Source organism: Cucurbita maxima, unplaced genomic scaffold, assembly GCF_002738345.1.
Source record: "Cucurbita maxima cultivar Rimu unplaced genomic scaffold, Cmax_1.0 Cma_Scf00014, whole genome shotgun sequence".
In the NCBI taxonomy this organism is placed as follows: Eukaryota; Viridiplantae; Streptophyta; class Magnoliopsida; order Cucurbitales; family Cucurbitaceae; genus Cucurbita; species Cucurbita maxima.
Window position 1 is genome coordinate 4,356,684 of NW_019272030.1, and position 13,717 is coordinate 4,370,400.

Genomic DNA, 13,717 nt, shown 5'->3' on the forward strand with positions numbered 1-13,717 from the left:
ACAATATCTTCTATATATTTTTAAAATGTTAGATATTTTTGCTACTCGAAATTTGAATTATTACGAACGGGTCATCATGCATCCCTTTAAACCCTATCTCGAGTTATAGTTCTACTTCAAAAGTAATATTAATGAGGTAAGAGTTAGCCATTCAAGCTTGTAGAGAAAGCAAACTATAAATAATACAAGCAAGTATAACTGTAAAGTGTCATAGTGATGAATGACACAAAATGGGTATGATAATTTCTTAGGTGCGTGGCTATCTTAGGTTATCCCCCACATGACTCTTCCTCTATTGGCCTCCTTGGTTGAAGTCTATATATGGTTTTAAGTCTAACATTCGTGCTTTTTTATTGTTATCCCTGTGTCTTCAGTTTACATGGCTGTAAAAAGTGAAAAAAAAAAAAAAAAAAAGTTAAAAGTAAAAGTGTACGTTACACAAATTCACTATAATATCTGCCGAGAGAGCGTATCATACATAAAGGAACAAATGGTTAGCGTCAGTTTTATCTCTTAAACGTGAACTAAGATTAATTCTGAGAATGTTTGCATAATCCACTGCATCTGTGAAAATTATTTATTTATAATAAATGGAAAGATTTTCTGAATTTTAAATTAATTATTATTTGAAAAAAAAGGAGTGAAGTGTGAGTACACAGGTAAATTGGCCCATTTGAGGAAAAGAAATAGAGGGAGAGCTGGCAAGGCCACGTTTGGTTGTCTCCATGAGTGGGTAGCATTCTACACATGGCATTGCTTAAGCATTTTTCCCCACTTCTTCTTGTAACCTTCAAAACTTTAACTTTGTTCTTACAAATATATTCTATCCTTCTTTTCCTTGCACTCTACTTTTTCTTTCTTTTATCTATCATATATCTTCCTCCATCCATGTGGGTATCTATTCAATTCTAAACATCAAGCCTTCCATCTCCCATCAAAGTATAACAATAAAGTTTCTTTTTGTAAAAACTTTACTAATTATTGGAGTGACGGGTAACTTTTAAAGTAAGTTTTTTCTACTCCAAGTTAATGAGTTGAGTCAGTGTTCAATCTTTGGGTTAAGTTTGACTTTGATCTATAGACTCGGGTGATGCATGTTTATTTCAAGTTACTAGCTTGTTGATTTCACGACACATACAGATCTATAATTGAAAATTTACTCTTATATTGTTGAGAATTGTCACGAATCCAACAGGTACATGAATTGAACAAAATAGATAAAAGTTTGTCTAGCATTGTTACGAGATGTGAAGTTATTGTCATTTTGTATTTATCTAGAAGCCAATAAAAAGAAATTTTGTACGTAGATGTAGGGAAATTTCTTATCTCCGACCCATTAAAACAAAATTGTTTATGGGGTGACGGAAGGCATAAGGATTATAAAAAAAGACTCGTAAAATAGAGGAAATTTGAATATTGAAAATGGGTTGGCGCGAAGAACAAAGAGGACGGTCCAATCCATATCAGAAGAGTGGACCCGGTTCGGTAAATAATTGAGAAAAACGTCAACTTAGTGGCCCATATCCCTCTTTTTTCAAAACTTTCCCCATTTTCCCGCCTACTTTTATTAATGTTTATCTATTCTAATATTTATTATAGATTTTCTATAAAAAGAAATTATTTTTTAATTTTGTGTTGAATAAAATTTCAAATTATTATTATTTTTATTTTAAAAAAATTCATGTCTGTGCTATATTAAATATTTAAAGACATAATTCAGAAACTAAATTGAATTATTATTTTTTTATCTACATTTATTGAACTAATACTAACAATAAGGTTAAAAGAGTAATTTTGGTCCTTAAATTTGTAAATTTATTCGATATAATAAGTTAAATTTGTAATTTGAGTTGATAAATAGATTAACAAAGAGGCGGTAAGATGAGAAAAAGGGAGATTTTGAAAAATGGAATCTTAGTAGCTCTCGTTATTTCCACCATTTTGATTATTAAGTGTCATTTAGTCTCCTGTCTCTACGCTCTCTGTTACTGTAATCTGTTCTTGCTCTTTCAAAAATTTTCTCATTGTCCTCTACGTTTCTTCTCTCTCGATCTGCCCCCACTTTCCCGCAATCACTCACACTTGCTTTTCAACTTCCGACTTCCGATTGAATTCCAGATCTCTTTGTGCTCTTCATCAACTTCGAAGTTCATCAGGTACTGCCTCCTCTGCTTTACTTTTTCTAATTTGTTTCAAGGATTGGTTCGTCTTGTATGTTGTGTTTGGATTTGGTGTTGTTTTGGAGTAGATGTTTTGGCGATTGCTTTAACCTGCGAAGACTCCTTTTGGTTTGGGTGATCTTGATGAAATTAATTTCAGATGTGTAGTTTTGTTGATGGATTCTGCATATTTGATTGTACTTCTAAATTTATAGCTGTGTTTTCTTAATTGTTACTATATCCATGAAGGAATTGTTCAAGGCTCTTCTTCGAACTCTGTGTTGATTGTATTTTCCTGATTGAAGGCTTTCCTGCAGATTCTTCGATCGTGCTTGTGTTCGTATGGAAAATCCGGAATTGAAGAATCTGAAACCATTTTGGCCTGAGGCTGACATTCAGAACAGATCTAAATGGCTATCAATTAGTCTTGAGGGTAAGCAGTATTTATGATCCAGTTTTCTGGTTCCTTGTCCAAGCCTAACGTAATAAGCCTCCGTTTTTTAGTGGTAGGAAATGTTATCAGCTCAAATCGGTTTCTACTTGTGCAGAACCTTCTTCTATTACTTTTCTCGTTGTCACTAAGATTGATTTGTGTTCTAAGTAATGTCACGCATAATTTTGGAAATAATGAAAACAATCAGAGAGCTTTTCTCTCGCAGAAATGAATCGGAGTGTCGAGCAGATGCTGAAGACGATCAAAGATAATAGTAATAACTTCCCGAAAAGCGCTGATATGGATTCACAAGTCGAGGAGTTCTCCCGCTTGTATCAATCGTTGCTTGAAAATCTGTTGTCGCCGGAGCTACAACCGCAGGTGCCTTTCTATTCTGATTGTGGATCGCCTCAATGTACTCCAGAATTAAGTTCGGACCAAAAACAGGGTTTCAATTTGTCCTGCAATAGAGGCTTGGACATCTCTTTAGATTCTGGTGGTGGTAGCTCCAGTCTTTCTCTGAAGGATGGAACTGGATCTTCTTCTTCTTCATCGGACTCTGAGTCAGAATCTTTCAGCTCATCTGTTGACAATAACTATGTGGTTTCACGGGCTGAAAGAGATGGCCAAGGGCGGAAGAAAAAATTTCTTGGTCTAGAAACTGAGCTTTCAAACATTAAAGGGGCCTTTTGGGTGGGTGAGGAAGATAAGTTAAATTATGATGAGTTGCACGAAAAAATCGCCAGGATTGAGGAAGAACTAAAGGTTTCAAATGCAAAGCTTCAGTCATCTGAAAATGAGGTTGCTAGATTAAAGAGTGAGCTTGAAAAGAATGAAACAGCAATGTCGCTATCAGAAGGACTGCAGGCCCAGCTTGAGTCGGCTGAAAAAGACAAGCAAGAAATGGGGGCAGACCTTCAAGTGGAAAAAAGACGAGTGGTAGAATTGGAACAACAAATAGAACAGTTGGAAACTCGGGTTTTACAATCTGATTCCAAAATTGAGATATTGATTGAAGAGTTAGAAATGAGCAGAGAAATACTCAAAAGTTCAGATGACAAGATCGCAAGGCTCACGCATGAACTCGAGATTACAAAATCTGACCACCGTTTACAGATCAAGGAATTAGAATCTGCTTTTCAAGTGTCACAGGAGATATTTAATGCTGAGAAAGAACAGATGCAGGCTGATGTTCTCAGACAAGTTGAAGCTGATAAAACTGAAATAAGAGCTCTCCACAACTCTCATTTGACAAGTTTGCAAGGAGAAATTAGTCAGCTGAAGGAGGAACTTTTTGTAAAAAGCCAAAGTTTGTCAGCTTTGAATAGCAACCACGACGAACTAAAATTGAAATATAATATGCTAATGGCCGAGAAAGATGAGGCGACTGCCATGGTTCACACACTTGTAGCAGATAAAGAATCCAGAGAATCTCATGTCCATGAATTGGAGAGTCACCTGCAACATCTACAAGAAGAGGAGGAGGGCTTGATTGCAGGATCTGAAATCCAGAACAAACAAATCGATGATTTGAAATTGAGACTCTCAGAGATGCAGGAAGAGGTGAATAGGCAAATGAATATGATAGAGGATGGGGCTGAGAGGAAAAGGGAGGCCATAAGGCAGCTCTGTTTCTCTTTGGAGCACTACAGGAGTGGCTATAAAGAGCTTCGTGAAGCATTCATTGGGCACAAACCGCGCCAGGTACTCTCTGCATAGGTCTGTTGCCAGTCAAATCTTTAAACTTATTACCATGTCAGTTTTTCTGTTGTGCACTTTTATGAGTTTATGAGCAATATTATTCAGTTGATTTTTGAACATGGTTTAAGAATTGAATATTATGGTAAAATATTTAGCCCAGTTGTAGGGATGATGAATATTTTTGACGGCTTTGGTTTAAATCAAATGAGAGTACATTAAATTACAAACCACACAAAATTGCCCTTGAGATATACAGGCAGATAAAATTTGATGTGAAAACTGCTACGTCTTATTAGTCCAAATTAAGCTCGTGTTGTGGGGTGAAGAAGCCAACTTTTGGTGAGCCATTGAGGGGCTTCTCGAATTGCACAAATACAGATTCCTCTGTGATGATCCAGTTCCCATCATCTGACTTCTCTGAAGATTTTGAACAACTCTAACAAACAGAATAGACAACATGAAGGCGAATGTAGTTAAATAATGATAACAAAATCAGAAAGTCATGTGGTTAAACATAATTGTACAGTAACAAACTAGAACGACTGCAAAAATAACATGCAAATGTGAGAGTTAAAACCATCGACCTTTTAGGTAGTAATTTGTACTTTATCGATTCAGTTATGCTCGAATTGGTAGAAACAAATCATTTGTTATTGGAGATATTGGTCAAATATAACTAAGAGCGAGCAAGTTTTCTCTTTTAAGTATAGTGGGGTGTTGTGTGTGAATGAGGATAAATTGTAGCAGCCTAAGCCAAATGCTAGTAGATATTGTTCTCTTTAGACTTTTCCTTCTAGGCTTCTCCAACGCGTCTACTAGGTAGAGATTTCTACACCCTTATAAGGAATGTTCCGTTCTCCTCTCCAACCAATGTGAGATCTCACAATTCACCCCTGTTGGGGACCAGCGTCCTCGCTGGCACACCGCTTGATGTTTATCTCTGATACCATTTTGTAACAGCCCAAGCCACCGCTAGCAGAGGAAAAGCCCAAAGAGGACAATATCGACTAGCGGTAGGCTTGGATTGTTACATAAATGCATCACCAAAACAAGAAATTATTTTCTTTATGAAAAAAAAAAAACGATATTAGTATTTCTCCTCTACCGTCTCAAAAGTAGTATAAAAACAGGCTAAGATATGCGGGTCTATTTGCAACGACCTTCTAAGTGCTTAACAACATTGTTTTTTTCCCTCCATATAATAAGCCATTCCAAACAAGTCCTTCATCTACCTACTTTACTTTACTTTACTTTATAAAAAAAAGGAAAAGAGAACTCACTTCAGAACACGTATGTACCAAAAGCGTCATCCAGTTCCAAGTCTCCAGCAACTGTTTTTGACTTTCATCAGCTGCTTCCTGCAGAAAATATAGCAGTGGGGGCATTAGCTGCATTTCAAACTGCCTTGATCCACCACATGCCTTGCACTTCCCAGCTTCTCCGTCCTCAGCTCTAGCCAAAATCGGCTTCCCACCATACGAGTATCTGAAAATACCAACAGGACAAAAGTAAAAAGAAAACGGTTTTATAAATATATCGATAGGTTGCGATCAACCTAATAATGTCAATAAATTAATGGGCTAAACTGTACACCAAAACTTGTACTCACAATCCATGGAAAACATAAGTCTAAATAATAAGATGATAAGAAAACAATAGATTACGGGAATATAATACCTGAAACATTGTTCTGGATATGCATCCAATTTTTTCTTGAACTTGAGGTAAGTTCTATCAGCAGTAAGAGCCTGGTCATATTCGTAACCTTCTTCTGACCACTTTTCTTCTTCCGCATCACTTTGATTCTCCTTTATAGAGAGTGATGCATAATTGTTACAGATAGAAATATCCTTCGAAGATGGTTTGTCTTCCATATAGATATAAAAGCATGGTACCACTGCAAATGGACAGATGTGATCCAACATTTCAAGTGTTTCTAAATCCACAAATAAAACAAATAAATAGTGAAGTAAGAAGTAAACAACAATGCAGGTTTTCAAATACTTCGGGTGTAACAGCCCAAGCCCACCGCTAGTAGATATTGTCCTTTTTAAGCTTTCCCTTCTACTAGGGAAAATTTTTTAAAACGCATCTACTAGAGAAAGGTTTCCACACCCTTATAAGGAATGCTTCGTTCTCCTCTACAACCGATGTGGGATCTCACAATCCAACCCCATTGCCGGCCAGTGTCGTCCTCGCTGGCACAATGTTTAGCGTCTAACTTTGATACCACTTGTAACAGCCCAAACCAACCGCTAGAAGATATTGTCCGATTCGGACTTCCCCTCAAGGTGATTATTCCTAGCTCAGTAACTTCCTTGGCCTTATAAGGGATCTCTTATCCCTTCCTAGTACCTCCTTAAAATCGCTAATTTCTGATATTTCTTGGTTTCTATCAAAAAGAATTGGATAGTGTCCAGACACCATACCTGGTGTTTTCACATCAACCACTCTTGCTGAGCTCAAATTCAAACTATTTGAGACAGTCTTCGAATGCGATTTACTAGGAGTTCTCTTGGCATGAGAAACTTCAGTTGCAACCTCTGAAAATGCCCTTTCTAGCTCCTCTAAATCCACTTCTTCATCGTTTTCGTCATCCAGTTGCTCCCACCAGTTGGTCTTTGGAGCTGAAGTTGATGTTGTCAAAGGGCCAATTTCTTGAGAAACTTTCAAGAACTCCTGGTCGGGTACCTTTTGAACACGAAGAACTCGCCAACTGCACACCCCAAGAGAGGAAAGCCAAAAGGCATATTAGAGCTATAATAACTGATACTCCATCAGCCAAATAGATTCAGGGGAAAATTAACACTGACCCAAGTGAACTGCTCCCACATTCTGGAGTTAGACAACCAAAAACAAGGAGGAGACGCTCATCTATCCTTGTTCTTTCTATGGAAACTGGAGCATAAATCTTCAAGGAAGCACAACTACCATAACTATAACTACTTATATATATATATATATACATATATATATATATAAAAGGGGAAAATATAAGTTACAAAATTTAAAAACATGAGATAAAATCACCTGTAAAACAAGACATAATTTATTTCCACACTGAGAACAGTCTAGCAGAGTGGGATTGACATTTTGAAAAGGTAAGTCCTGTTGAAGCAATAATCAAATTTACCATTAAAAATATATATATACATCCGTACTTAAGAATATCATGTACACCAGCAACTTACAGGAAGCCCCCCAACTTTTGTAGTATAATGATCAGAGGCTTCAAGATTATCATCAGCCCAAGGCCCTGGAAAACCTAGAATCACTTCACCCATCGCTTCCCTCTGCTAAACAAGTAACAATGCTTTAACTTTTAGCCTCAAGACTTATGCCTGAACATTGATTGAAGAAGAAATCAACGAAAAAACTCTTTGCTTCTTGCTTTTCTTCTTCGAAGGCGAACAGAATAACCAACGTAAACCAACAAAAGAAACAGAAGAAAAAATCAAAACCTTGGGTATCTAAAAGATGAAAGGCGGCAGTGCTATCTCGCCAACGGCGCGGGTTAGGGGCTGAGCCACTATGTTTCTGAGAAAGAAAACGAAGTTAAATAATTCTGATTGGTCGGAGAGGCGAGAGAATGTGAGAGGGAGGGAGCGGCGGCGATTTCGTCGGAAGGATGAGACTGCGGCAGCACAAATTGCAGCGACACGGCGTGCCGCGGAGCAAAAATTGGGGCGGGTGAAAAGGGTTTAGAGAAAAGGAAAGCTAGGATGGTTAAAATAATTTTAAAAAGAAATTAATTTAAGTTTAAATTTATTTTCAGATTCCATTTAATTTTTAACACAAAATAGCATTACAGTTAACCCAAAAAATCACCTAATTTTTAAATAAATAGAGTAAAAGAAAAAAAAAAACTAGAGATAAAAAATCAAGACTATTGAGTGCTAATGTATTGTATTTTTAGAAAGAATATTTGTAAATATTATATTATTAATTTATTTAAATTTAAAGTCAACATTACAACAGCTATGTAAATTTAATGTTTAATATGATGAATTTAGAAGTAAAATTTAAAAATCCAAAATTATTGATTAAATTTATTTCTATGATTTAATAGTCAATTTATTCCATTAATTTGGGTCCAAGGTTTCCATCTATTTATTTATTTATTATTATTATTATTGAAGTAACAATAATTTAATTTTATCTTACACACTTTAAGCATGGCAAAATTTGTGGCTAAGCCACCAAGAATTCCAAACAATCGGTATCATTATTAAATAGCAACCGATTTTCCTCTCACAAGCTTATCAACAATTTTGGAAAACAACTAGGAGGTGGAGTGGTCCCCACGATGACGTCACCCATGTACAATCCCGAAAATACTTCATTTTGTAATATAATAATATTTTTTACTAATATCTTAGTCACGTGGCAGGAATCAATTGGATTCCCTGGGTCCAGTCAACCCCGATATTTTTTCCCCTTTTTTCCGTCTGAAAGGAAAACGGCTCCGTCCTTTTGACTTCAATCCCTCCCATAGAACTTCTTCTTGTTCTTCTTTTGCTGCGGGATGGGCACTATTTGTCTCTTACTCGGAGGGAATGTTGAACTCAGGGCCTGGACTTATCTCTCCTTGAGGAACTGCGAGGATTTTGGAAATTTCATTTTGGTTCCTCTTGTTTTTATGCTTCGCGTATAACAAGAGAGCTTCATGCAAAATTTATCGTGCTCTCTGTCGTCCACAGGTTCTTATCTCTCTCTCTCTCTCTCTCTCTCTGCGAAATCTTCCGTTAACTATATTGTTTTGTGTTGGTCTCATCTACTGTACAGATTCCTGTTTGATTTTCCTCGATCTGGTCAATGTTCTTCGAGCATGTTCTGTTTTTCAATTTCGGAAGTGTTTGGATGGCGAGTTGTTTTCTGGTTTTATTTGCTCTTTTATTCTCATTTATTTCTGAATTTTGTGGATTCTCTTCTGCCCTGCCTCATGTGTTGGAAATGAACTCGTCGTTGCTTTACTTGTTCTTGTCTCATTTTCTGAGCTAATGCTGTGTAATCCGAGAAGTAGGGATAATCTGATGGTTTATGAAATTAGTGCTCATGTGGTGTTAAGATTGAATTGGTTATTGAAGGTTTGACTTCTCTTTATGATTTCTGATAAATTGAAACTATCCTAAATTATCAAATATGAAATTGAACTTTTAGAGTTGGTATGCGAAATGGTTTGGTGGTGATTTAAAACTTTTGTGTGCCTTTATAATTAAGTAAATGTCTAAATGCTTATGTGACTGCAGATTTATGGAAAGTCTTCATTTATTGCTGAGGTGTGGGCATTAGGTGTTTGGAGTGCCAGTGTTTTGAGCATTATGGCCACTGGATTGACTGCTAAAATTCGATTGGTTAAGTGTCCTAGATGTCATCGGCTTCTTCCGGAGTTGCCTGATATTCCTGTTTACAAATGTGGTGGATGTGATGCAATTCTCGTAGGTAAATACTCCTCCGCATATCTAACAGATTAGGTAGCTTTCAGGGGAACTAACGAAAGCCACTGACCTTTCATTTCCATTATGCAAGTATGTTTCAGATTTTGATGCTTGAAGTTTGAAAGTTTTAGGATAAGGAGGGAAAACGACTTTGATATAGGGCATTTTGTATGAACACGTCTCGAGTTCTTATATCTTTTCTATCTTCTGCATTTTTGTGAGATCCCACATCGGATGGAGAGGAGAACAAAGCATTTATTATAAGTGTGTGGAAACCTCATTCTTAGTACACGCTTTTTAAAAATCTCGAGGGGAAGCCCGAAAGGGAAAGCCCAAAGAGGACAATATCTGCTAACAGTGGGCTTACAAATGGTATCAGAGCTCGACAATGGGGGGTGTGCTAGCAAGGACGCTGGCCCCGAAGGAGGGTAGATTGTGAGATCTTACATCGATTGGAGGGGGGAACAAAACATTCTTTATAAGGGTGTGGAAACCTCTCCCTTTTTAAAAACATTAAGGGGAAGTCCGAAAGGAAAAGTCTAAAGAGGACAATATCTGCTAACGGTGGGCTTAGGCGGTTACAATTTTACCTACATGTGATTACTGTTGTTCTTTTTTGAACCTCTTATCGATTTACCTTGATCCTACTTGCAGCTAAAAGTCGAAGAGAGAGTTCTCACGACACGGAGTTGGGCTCACAAAACAGGGATTCTGCCCAGAGGCGTGAAGTTGGCCCCCTTTCTGTGGAGAGGCAGCCTAGCATTTCAAACCACGAAGCAATTATTCCACCCCATGACGAGTCTACTTCGGGATTAAACAATGATAGAGATGCAAATGAATCTGGAGAAAGGAGCAATGAGGAGCTTGTTCATTCATCTTTGAGCGTGCAAAGGAATGCTAGAAATGATGATGGATCTCATCACGAGAATGGCGAACTCTCTGATGGAGATCTCTTAAAAGTAGAGGTAGCTAGCATTTCTTCATCGAGTCCTGAAGCAATTATTTCATCCTCTGGCGAGTATGTCGTAGATCCTGATGTTGAGGAGGTCCAAGACAAATCTGGAGATAGTTGCCGCGAGCAACTTGTTCATAAGAAGTTGGATGAACGCCAAAGCTATGCTGGAAACAACAATGAATCTCGTGCTGGTAATGGCAAGCCATCAGGATTTTCAAATCAAGTTTATTATGAAGAAGAGTGCACTTATCATGAGAATAGTATTTCAAGTCATGAAGCAACTATCCCATCCTCAGGTAAGTGTTTTATTGACCCGAATGATGCGAAGGATCGGAAAGAATCTGCGGGTGAGCAGCTTGCTCATATTAAGTCAAGTGAATGCCTAAAGAATGCTAGAAGCAATGGTGAATCTCAGGCTTGCCACGACGAGCAGCTGAGCTGCTCAAATCAATCCTATTCTAGAATTGAATTTGCTTCTCATGGGAATGATGAACTCTCAGGACCAGATCCTACAAAAGCAATGGAAACTAGCACTTCAAGTCATGAAGTAATAACCGTTCCATTCTCGGGCGAGTCTGTTTTGGATCAAAATGATGACAAAGATCAAAAGGAAGAAGAAGACAACCACAGCGAGCAACTTGTTCAGGTATCTTTGAATGAAGGTGTTAATCGTGAAAATGACAAGCTCTCGAGTCGAGACCCTTCAGAAGATGAAAGGCTTGATGAGATCTTACTGTCAGGAGAAGGAAGTCCAGAAGCTGATGATAGGAAGGAGATTCATTCTAATTTAGAAACCTCAGGTATTTCGATTGCTGTAGCTACGAGTTCGATTATTTATCCCGATACAAAAGTAGGGACAAGTATTTCATCTAAGAATCTTTCTCCTCTTGCTGAACGAGCAGAGGCACCTGAGGAAACTATTAGCCATGATTTTGATCATCACATTCCTGTAGAAAATTTTGGATGTATGGAAGTGAATCGATGCTCTGAACCTAGTGGTGCCCTTCCTGGTATGGTCAAATCTTTAACAACCAAAAGTTACTTTGCATATGATGGAATGGATGATCGGTTCTCGGACCGTCATCGACGTTCATTAAAGAACACTCATGAAGCTGTGAACTTTCTTTCCACTGTAGAAGGTCCAAGAAGGCAAGAGTCGTTGATGAAAAATAACGCAGTGGTGAGAGATTCTGACATTCCAATTGAAGCAGGGAGTTCCCAGGAAATTTTGCCTCACGAAAAGCATTACGACATAGCATACCTTGAAAGGAATCAAAACGATATGTTGCAACATAGAAGACATGGTATTTCAATGCAAAGTAGAAGCAGGTTAAGACGAGAGAAATACCAAAGTAAGTCGTCGTTACTCAGAAGCAACCTCGAAGGTGACCGTGAAAATGGCAGTGCTTCGAATTCCACGATCAACGGGCCTCATGATTCAAGAATGCATTCATCAGAAAATTTTGTAGACCCTGATGAGGAAAAGGTTAGATTGTTGAGAATGGTTTATGAACTGCAGGATCAGCTAGAGAAAAGCTGCAATCTAAATACGAACACCGGTGGACGGGTATCCACGGGATCCGTGCAGAAGGATACATGGGCGCCAATGTACAACAACCAGCAGATTTCTCAGGAGGAAAGCTGGCATGAATCAGAACATCCTTATTACTTCCGAAGAAGTGGACCTCAAACTAATTATCCCGGACAACATTCTTTGTCACGGATGACTTCTGCTGCAAAGGCTGTCAGTGGTCCTCAAAATAATTGCTTCAGCATGGAACAGTTCCCTGACAACATCCCTCCCTTGATGCAGCGGCGTTCATCTGAAGTCTGGCATAATCGAGGGGCCCGTATGGCGCATATGGATCACGACTATTATAGTCAATACAACTCATGTGCATCTAGTCCCCAACATTTTCATTGCACGCAGTTGCCTGCAAGGGGCATTCAAATGCAGTCTGATCAGTCGAGTCATGGAAATCTTGAGATGAACTATTTGAGAGAGAAAAGACATTTGGCCAAGCATCATCTACGGCCTATGGCTGGAGGCGCCCCTTTTATAACTTGTTACCACTGCTTGAAGTTACTGCAGATTCCTGCAGAATTTCTCTTGGTGAAAAGGCCATGTAATCGGCTCAAGTGTGGTCATTGCTCGAAGGTTCTCGAGTTTTCTCTTTGGAACCGAACGCATATTGTTCCATATATACAGAATGTTGCAGAACCACCACCATATGAGGCCGAGGAACACAATGACTATGCTCTCACTATCGGCAACCGTGGCTCCAGAGAAATAGATGATTCGATTGTCTTACCGCATTCATCCCACCGAGGCATGGAGAAAGAACTTAGTTCGAAATGGTCCTCGAACAAATTCGAGAGTCTAAAGAAAAGTTACCAGTCTGGTGATCCGTCCTCCAAAGTTGGAAAACTCTCAACCGAGTCAGTTTCCCCACTTCATCGACTCATGGGATATTCTTCTCCAAGCCAAGTCTTTAGAGGGTTAGATGCATCAAGAAGAAGCATGCAGAGGGAATACTAAGGTAGTGTTTGGTTGACAGATAAAATGAGAATGAAAGTATGAAAGGAATGGAATGGTAACTAGATATTAGAGCTGAGGAACTGATGAAGCTGAAACGATCGGGATCTGCTAACGTTACAATGCATCACGAGCTCGACAATGTTCTCTGCTCTCTCCCACGTAGAATAATGTATGTAAAAATCCATTACAGATATGAACTGAAGAGGGGTGTCAATATGTTCGTTAATAATAGAGACAGGAATCAGTTATGTAAAGGCTATGTATATTACATTCTTATTCTTATGTAGAAGGGAAAAGACAATTGTATTTCACTAATTGGAGCGATTTACTGGTTAATTATATGGGTTTATATGAAAAAAAAATCATAGTTTTTATTTATGTTATAAGAAACTAATATTGCGAAAAAAAACTATATATTATTTGAAACATTTTTAGAAAATAAGAAATTAATATCAGAATGGTTTCTAAACATTTTTGTTGCAATATAATATC

General features: G+C 38.0%; 3 protein-coding genes across 11 annotated transcripts; 2 read left to right on the forward strand and 1 right to left on the reverse strand.

Annotated features, from left to right (window-relative positions):
- The first annotated feature begins 1,884 nt into the window (after positions 1-1,884).
- LOC111489163 (protein NETWORKED 4A) lies at positions 1,885-4,471 on the forward strand. Of its 2 annotated transcripts, none has more exons than XM_023137247.1 (3): positions 1,885-2,156; positions 2,465-2,592; positions 2,819-4,471. In XM_023137247.1, exons 2-3 carry the CDS (start codon positions 2,502-2,504, stop codon positions 4,309-4,311), a joined length of 1,584 nt encoding a protein of 527 aa, XP_022993015.1. In that variant the 5' UTR covers positions 1,885-2,156; positions 2,465-2,501; the 3' UTR covers positions 4,312-4,471. The 2 variants fall into 2 exon arrangements, with proteins under 2 accessions (XP_022993015.1, XP_022993014.1); XM_023137246.1 differs by having other exon boundaries at positions 2,477-2,592.
- Positions 4,416-7,999, reverse strand: LOC111489166 (programmed cell death protein 2-like). 3 transcript variants are annotated; one of them, XM_023137253.1, is made up of 8 exons: positions 7,755-7,999; positions 7,485-7,589; positions 7,324-7,401; positions 7,107-7,204; positions 6,723-7,009; positions 5,971-6,190; positions 5,574-5,778; positions 4,416-4,729 (listed from the first exon to the last, which is right to left on the reverse strand). In XM_023137253.1, exons 2-8 carry the CDS (start codon positions 7,575-7,577, stop codon positions 4,586-4,588), a joined length of 1,125 nt encoding a protein of 374 aa, XP_022993021.1. In that variant the 5' UTR covers positions 7,578-7,589; positions 7,755-7,999; the 3' UTR covers positions 4,416-4,585. The 3 variants fall into 3 exon arrangements, with proteins under 3 accessions (XP_022993021.1, XP_022993022.1, XP_022993020.1); XM_023137254.1 differs by having other exon boundaries at positions 7,485-7,634; XM_023137252.1 differs by having other exon boundaries at positions 7,485-7,586; positions 7,755-7,998.
- A 783-nt stretch (positions 8,000-8,782) lies between these two features.
- LOC111489161 (protein ENHANCED DISEASE RESISTANCE 4-like) lies at positions 8,783-13,572 on the forward strand. 6 transcript variants are annotated; one of them, XM_023137245.1, is made up of 5 exons: positions 8,783-8,993; positions 9,543-9,735; positions 10,386-11,486; positions 11,589-11,696; positions 11,826-13,572. In XM_023137245.1, exons 2-5 carry the CDS (start codon positions 9,615-9,617, stop codon positions 13,223-13,225), a joined length of 2,730 nt encoding a protein of 909 aa, XP_022993013.1. In that variant the 5' UTR covers positions 8,783-8,993; positions 9,543-9,614; the 3' UTR covers positions 13,226-13,572. The 6 variants fall into 6 exon arrangements, with proteins under 6 accessions (XP_022993013.1, XP_022993009.1, XP_022993011.1 ...); XM_023137241.1 differs by having other exon boundaries at positions 10,386-13,244; positions 13,284-13,572; XM_023137243.1 differs by having other exon boundaries at positions 10,386-11,696; positions 11,823-13,572.
- The last annotated feature ends 145 nt before the right edge of the window (positions 13,573-13,717 follow it).

Coding starts and splice junctions, on each gene's coding strand:
- LOC111489163 (XM_023137247.1), top strand. CDS start 2,502: ATGGAAAATCCGGAATTGAAGAATCTGAAACCATTTTGGCCTGAGGCT. Junction 2,593..2,818: donor GCTATCAATTAGTCTTGAGG/GTAAGCAGTATT, acceptor TTTCTCTCGCAG/AAATGAATCGGAGTGTCGAG.
- LOC111489166 (XM_023137253.1), bottom strand. CDS start 7,577: ATGGGTGAAGTGATTCTAGGTTTTCCAGGGCCTTGGGCTGATGATAAT. Junction 7,205..7,323: donor AATTATGTCTTGTTTTACAG/GTGATTTTATCT, acceptor GCTTCCTTGAAG/ATTTATGCTCCAGTTTCCAT. Junction 4,730..5,573: donor TGGTACATACGTGTTCTGAA/GTGAGTTCTCTT, acceptor TCTGTTTGTTAG/AGTTGTTCAAAATCTTCAGA.
- LOC111489161 (XM_023137240.1), top strand. CDS start 9,615: ATGGCCACTGGATTGACTGCTAAAATTCGATTGGTTAAGTGTCCTAGA. Junction 9,736..10,385: donor ATGTGATGCAATTCTCGTAG/GTAAATACTCCT, acceptor TCCTACTTGCAG/CTAAAAGTCGAAGAGAGAGT.